This window comes from Condylura cristata, unplaced genomic scaffold (assembly GCF_000260355.1).
Source record: "Condylura cristata isolate star-nosed mole 26May11 unplaced genomic scaffold, ConCri1.0 scaffold00016, whole genome shotgun sequence".
Classification (NCBI taxonomy): domain Eukaryota; kingdom Metazoa; phylum Chordata; class Mammalia; order Eulipotyphla; family Talpidae; genus Condylura; species Condylura cristata.
In genome coordinates, this window is record NW_004567117.1 from 13112771 (window position 1) to 13118438 (window position 5668).

General features: G+C 48.3%; 1 protein-coding gene and 1 pseudogene across 1 annotated transcript in view; one reads left to right on the plus strand and one right to left on the minus strand.

The window, feature by feature from the left end:
• Positions 1–1468: 1468 nt before the first annotated feature.
• Positions 1469–3925, minus strand: LOC101629468 (annotated as a pseudogene).
• A 1127-nt stretch (positions 3926–5052) lies between these two features.
• LAMA3 (laminin, alpha 3) overlaps positions 5053–5668 on the plus strand; it is a 207773-nt gene continuing 207157 nt past the window's right edge. Inside the window, exon 1 of the mRNA XM_012725781.1 lies at positions 5053–5501. Coding sequence (XP_012581235.1) covers positions 5220–5501 — 282 coding nt within the window. The 5' untranslated portion in view covers positions 5053–5219. The remainder of the gene's footprint in view (positions 5502–5668) is intronic.

Sequence of the window (5668 nt, forward strand, 5' to 3'; positions counted from 1 at the left end):
TATTAGAATTGCAAATCTGCAAGTATGAATCCTCTAACTTTTTAAATATATGACAGGGTTATTTTGACTATTCTGGTTCCCTTGCATTGCCATATGAATTTTAGCATACAAAATGTCATTTCGGATTTTAAAGGGAATTGTGCTGAGTTTATAGATTGCTTTGGAAAATATTACCACCTTAACAATATTGTCTCCCAGTCCATGAATATGGGCTCTTTTTCCATTTATTCAGATCTCCTTTCATTCTTTCAAAGGTGTTTTGCAGTTTTCATTGTATAAATTTTACACTTCACACTTATTCTTAAGAATTTAACTCTTTTTGGTTCTACCATAGTGGAATTGATCTTAAATGATCCTGGTGTTGTTCAGTGCTGGTGTCTAGAAATGCAACTGATTTTTGTACACATATTATTTGCATCTTTCTCCCTACTAAAATGTTATGAACATCTTTTTTTCTTATGTCAGAAAATATACTTTCAAAACATTCTTTTAATGACTTTCTAAGACTTCACTACGTGGACATACAACTTATTTAACCAGCTCCTTCCAATGGACACTTAGGTTGTTTTAACTTACAAAGCTTATAAATAACTTTGATAAGTACTTTTGATTAAATCTTACAAACTTCCCTAATTATTTTCTGGATATAAATCTCTACAGCTGCAATTGTTAGGACAAAATATTTGGACAATGAAATCATTGCAAGCACTTGCAAAATTTCCCTCTTGAAAAAATTTATAAGGTTTTCTTTCACTTCAACCGAGTATATAATATTTGATTCCCTTAATCATCTGTATCTTTCAATTTTATCACATAAAAACAATCTTTGCCAATTTGCAAAGTGAAAGCTGAATCTCATGCATTTCAAGTCCCAGGGAGGTTAAAAGAATTCATGTGCTTATTAGCTTAAAATATTTTGTCTTGCATGCTCTGTGCTTGGCTTCTTAGTCCTAAGTGCTCAAATTTTCCTAATTGCTTTGTAAAAGAAGTTCATACATTAAAATCATTAATCCCCTGTCATTATGGTATAAACTTTCTTCTCCTTCATTAGCATTCTATTTCTGTTTTGTTGTGGTGGTTTTTGATGTGCAAACTTTTAGCTTTTGTGAACTCAATTTTTTTCCTTTGGTTCCAGTAGATAGTTCTTATTCACTAGACCACCAACATTCATATCCCTTCTTCCCTATAACTGGAATTTCATCTGCTTGTGAAACAATGACAAAGCTCATCATAATAAATGATTGATACTTCAGAACAAGAACTAAGCTAACACAGCTCACTTTCTCTTAACAGGCAAAATATAAATACATGCCCTGTAGCATACATAATGGCTTAGCCACTAAGAGATTCAAATGGAATCTTGAAGAATACAGTAAGTCCAGGCTGTAGTAAAGAGGAACTAGATGCTGTGCCACTGTTTAAGTGTTCCTGGTGAGGCATCTCTTGGTCACTCACTGTATCTTGTGAACTAGCGGATGACCTTAGCTAATGCCAACTGAACATGCAGAAAGCAGTGAGTTGACTTAGTGGCTATGCACAGGAACCAAAAGGCAGGAAAGTACCAAACATTGCTGAGAGCACCCACCCCAGGTAAGGATTTCACCTTCCCAGAGCGCAAACTGGCTCCACCCCAGAGCGCACAGGGCTGACTTTATCCTTTGTGTTCCACTTGGCAGAGCGAGTAGCAATGTCTCCCCCACCAATGATGGTGAACAGTTTCTTTGGCTTTGGTTCTTCAAGCAAAAGCTTCACATTCAAATATCCCCACGGCTGGGCCCTCTCTGGTGGTACAATGGGTTAAGGTGCAGCACTATGCAGCTATCCGCAGCCACTGCAGCTCCAGTTCAATCCCCGGCCAGGGAGGTGACCCACATGGTGTGGCAGACCTCTCCTGGCCCACCTGCTGCTCCCCTCAGCAGCATATTTCAGTACATATGCCTGTTCTGCCTCTGGTGAATCTTCTCACCCCCTGTACCTCTCACCTGCACTCCAGTTTTGTATGCATAAATAAATAAATCTTAAAAAGAAAAAAGAAAAAAGAAAACAACTGGCCATCCCTGGTGGTGCAGCGGGTTAAAGCACAGCACTAAGAAGCTAAAGCCACTTCAGTATGAGTTCGATTCCCACCCCAGAGGTGACCCACATGGAGCGGCAGACCTCTCCTGGCCCACCCGCTCCTCCCCACAGCAGTGTTCTTTGTCAGTCGGCCTGTTCTGCTCCCCACTTTGTCTCTGGGGAATCTGCACACTGCCCCTGCATCTCTGGCTTGTACCCCAGGTCTGTATGCACAAATAAATAAACCTTAAAAAAAAAAAGTCGTTGGCCTCCCTGGTGGCGCAGTGGATTAAAGCACAGCACTGAGAAGCTAAAGCCACTTCCGCATGAGTTCGATTCCAGCCTGCCCCGAGGTGACCACATGGCGTGGCAGACTTCTCCTGACCCGCCCGCTGCTCCCCTCAGCAGTGTACTTCGTTGATCTACCTGTTCTGCTCCCCACTCTGTCTCTGGTGAAGCCTCTCACCGCCCCTGAGCCTCTGGCCTGCACCCCAGTTCTGTATGCACAAATAAATAAATCTTTTAAAAAAAATATCCTCACATGTCCATTCCATACAATCTGCTTAGAAGCAACAACAGTTTCAGTACACTTCTTGGTATTCTCATGACCATAGTGCAAACCCTTCCAACTAGCAGGTACAACAGAGGCCTTGATGGCTTGGCCGTCGTCCTGGCATTCTCAACAAATTTAGCAGCAAGAGCGAAGTCAATGGGGAAGGCAATCTTCACACCATCCTTCTAAGCTTTGGACATGAGTTCTTTGCCAGTTTTGGCTCTCACTTCATTAAACAGAGAAGTGCCAGTTCTATGTTGTTGAGTACCTTAAGGTAGGCAAACGCCACTCCACCATCAATAATCATCATTGACTTTGTCTAGCCTCTTATTAGTCAGCTGGATCTTGTCTGCAACTTTTTTTTTTTTTTAAAGATTTATTTATTTGTGCATACAGAGCTGGGGTATAGTCCAGAGGCTCAGGGGCGGCGAGAGGTTTCACCAGAGACAGAGTGGGGAGCAGAACAGGCAGATCAACGAAGTACACTGCTGAGGGCAGCAGCGGGCGGGTCAGGATAGGTCTGCCACGCCATGTGGTCCCCTCCGGGGCAGGCGGGAATCGAACTCAGGTGGAAGCGGCTTTAGATTCTCAGTGCTGTGCTTTAGCCCGCTGCGCCACCAGGGAGGGCCCTCTTGTCTGCAACTTTATCTCTGTCTGGGATGTCCAGAAAGGGTCACTCTGGGCTCTTTGAGATCTTGGCAAAAGAGTTCAGTTCCTTCTTCATCAAAAACCCTCCAGCCTCATGTAGCAGCTAGCCTCCCACCAGTCAGCAGGCTGTGGGTCGGTGAATGGTGCCAAAAGTACCTCTGACATAGAAATCCCCTAGTTGGAAAGTTTGCTAGGAAGGATTCTATTTTAGCTGCTGCAGCTTTAACCTTGTTTCCAGAAGCATCTCTCCCCTCCTCTTCTTCCTCCACAAGAAAGCAAAGTTTCTCCAGCAGGATGACAGACCCAGTAGTGGGGCTGACACAGTTTTCTCCACTTCTGGGCCCACACAGAATAAAACATCCTTGCTTAGGAGAGGTTGCAGTTCTATAGCAACTTGCTCTAAGGACAACTTTTCAGGCATGTGGACACCATCAGGTGGCCCTTACCACCGCCCCCCCCATCCCACTCACCTCATGTCCCTAGCCTGGTGATGGTAGTAAGAACTGAGTTGGATCCATTGTCCAAGCAGAATTTGGTGACTGGGCTGGCAGTTTCAATCCTCTCTGGCTGTTCTTCACAGGAACATTGAAGTCCACTTTCACGGAGACCCACTTTCCCTTTATATCCAGCCTGTCCAGAGCCAGCTTGTTGAAAAATGACATCTAGGCAATGCAGCTGTGGCTAGAGGCTGGGGGTGTCAGACAGCAACGGAGGCATTGGCCTGAGGGCGCTGAGGGCGCAGGTGGAATCTGCATTCAATATAGCAGTCTTTATAGATTCTCCTTTTTATCCTCACAAATTATTTTGTCTCCCTTTTTATTTTGAAGAACAGAGAATGAACACTTCTTTCCGCCTACAACCTATCCCTCCTACAACATTTAATTTACTAAATATGCTGAGTTCCCTCCCCTTTCAACTGTACCATTTTTATCCTTGTGTCTCAATCTTTTTGCAGTAATGCTTACATTACTTACTTTCCCTCTTTTCTCCTCCTCTACTCTTCAAAGATCCAGTTTTACTTGCTCAGGAGTGCTTTTGTCCATCCTGAACAGCAGCATTGAGGACCGCGAGTGGGCTGCTCTGGTGAGAGGTGTCCTGTTTACAAGACCAGGTCTGGCCATCAAGGGAGCTCTGGGTACACTAACAGCCTCAGGCATCCCCTCCACATCTTTCAGTTTATCATCAAATGTAGCTGATTGTGCATCTAAAGGATTTCCGCCAAGGTACCTTTCCAGCTTGGCAAACTACAACTTGCTCTCCTTGGCCGTCTTTTGAATGTGTTCCTTCCGCCACGCCCAGTTCCCGGTGAGGTCCTTTTGAGTCTATCTTTATTGGAGTCAAATGCAGTGCCGCGGATATCCTTAGTGCTCAGGGCTTGAGAAGTGGGTGGGACTTGTCTTTTGACAAGTGAGACGTGTGTGGGAAGGCACGATGTCTTTGATGAAAGCTCAACAGGCAGTGGCAGTATCCACTTCTCCCCCCAAGTCGCTGCTAGACTCTTTCACCCCGTTAGAAGTCCGAGGTTGCATTTTCTGACTTGTCTGAGACAGTGACTATCTGTAGAGGAGAAAGAACCTGCTCTTTGCCCTGGAGCGGGGCAGGTGGGGCGATCCCGGTCCCCAGCTTTAGCCTCCAGGCTGGGAGCCTGGGAACGCCTTTTGCCTTCCCCGCCCGCGAAATTCGTAGTGCGCAGCGCAATTGTAGGAGTCGACGTCTGCTGGCCGCAGCCTGACGCTGTCAGTTCCTGATCCGGCCGGTGAGCGTTCCAGCTTCAGCAGCTTCAGGTTCGCCAAGCCAGGAGCGGCCCGCGCGCCCCGGGCTCCCAGCACGTGGGGCTGGGGCGCGGATCCGCAGCCGCCCACACAGCGGGCTGCGCTCATTCCGGGAACGCGGCTCTTGCCACCGCCTGAGGCCGCAGCGCAGCGCAAGCCGTGCAGCGCGCAACCGAGCGGTACGCGGCGGGATGGCGGTGGCCGCGTGGGCTCCGGGCTTGGCACCCGGGCTAGTGCTGCTGCTGCTGCTTCTAACGCTGCCGCTGCCTGCCGAGTTCACCGCCGCTCGGAGCGCTCGCTCCACCGCCGGGCTCAGCCTGCTCCCTCCTTACTTCAACCTGGCGGAGGCCGCGAGGATTTGGGCCACCGCAACCTGCGGAGAGCGCGAGCCCGACGGCGCGCGGCCCCGACCCGAACTCTACTGCAAGTTGGTGGGGGGGCCCATCGCCCCAGGCCGCGGCCACACTATTCAGGTAAGGTCCCCGGACAGAACGCGCGGGGCTCCACAGGGGTGCGCTCGCCCCTCGCGTGGGTCAGCGACGGGGGCAAGAGGCTAGACTCTTGCCCGGAGTGCGCTCGTCACCGCGGGCAACCGGGTGGAACTCCCCGCCTGCACTCAGGCCGCAGCCCGGGGCGGCGG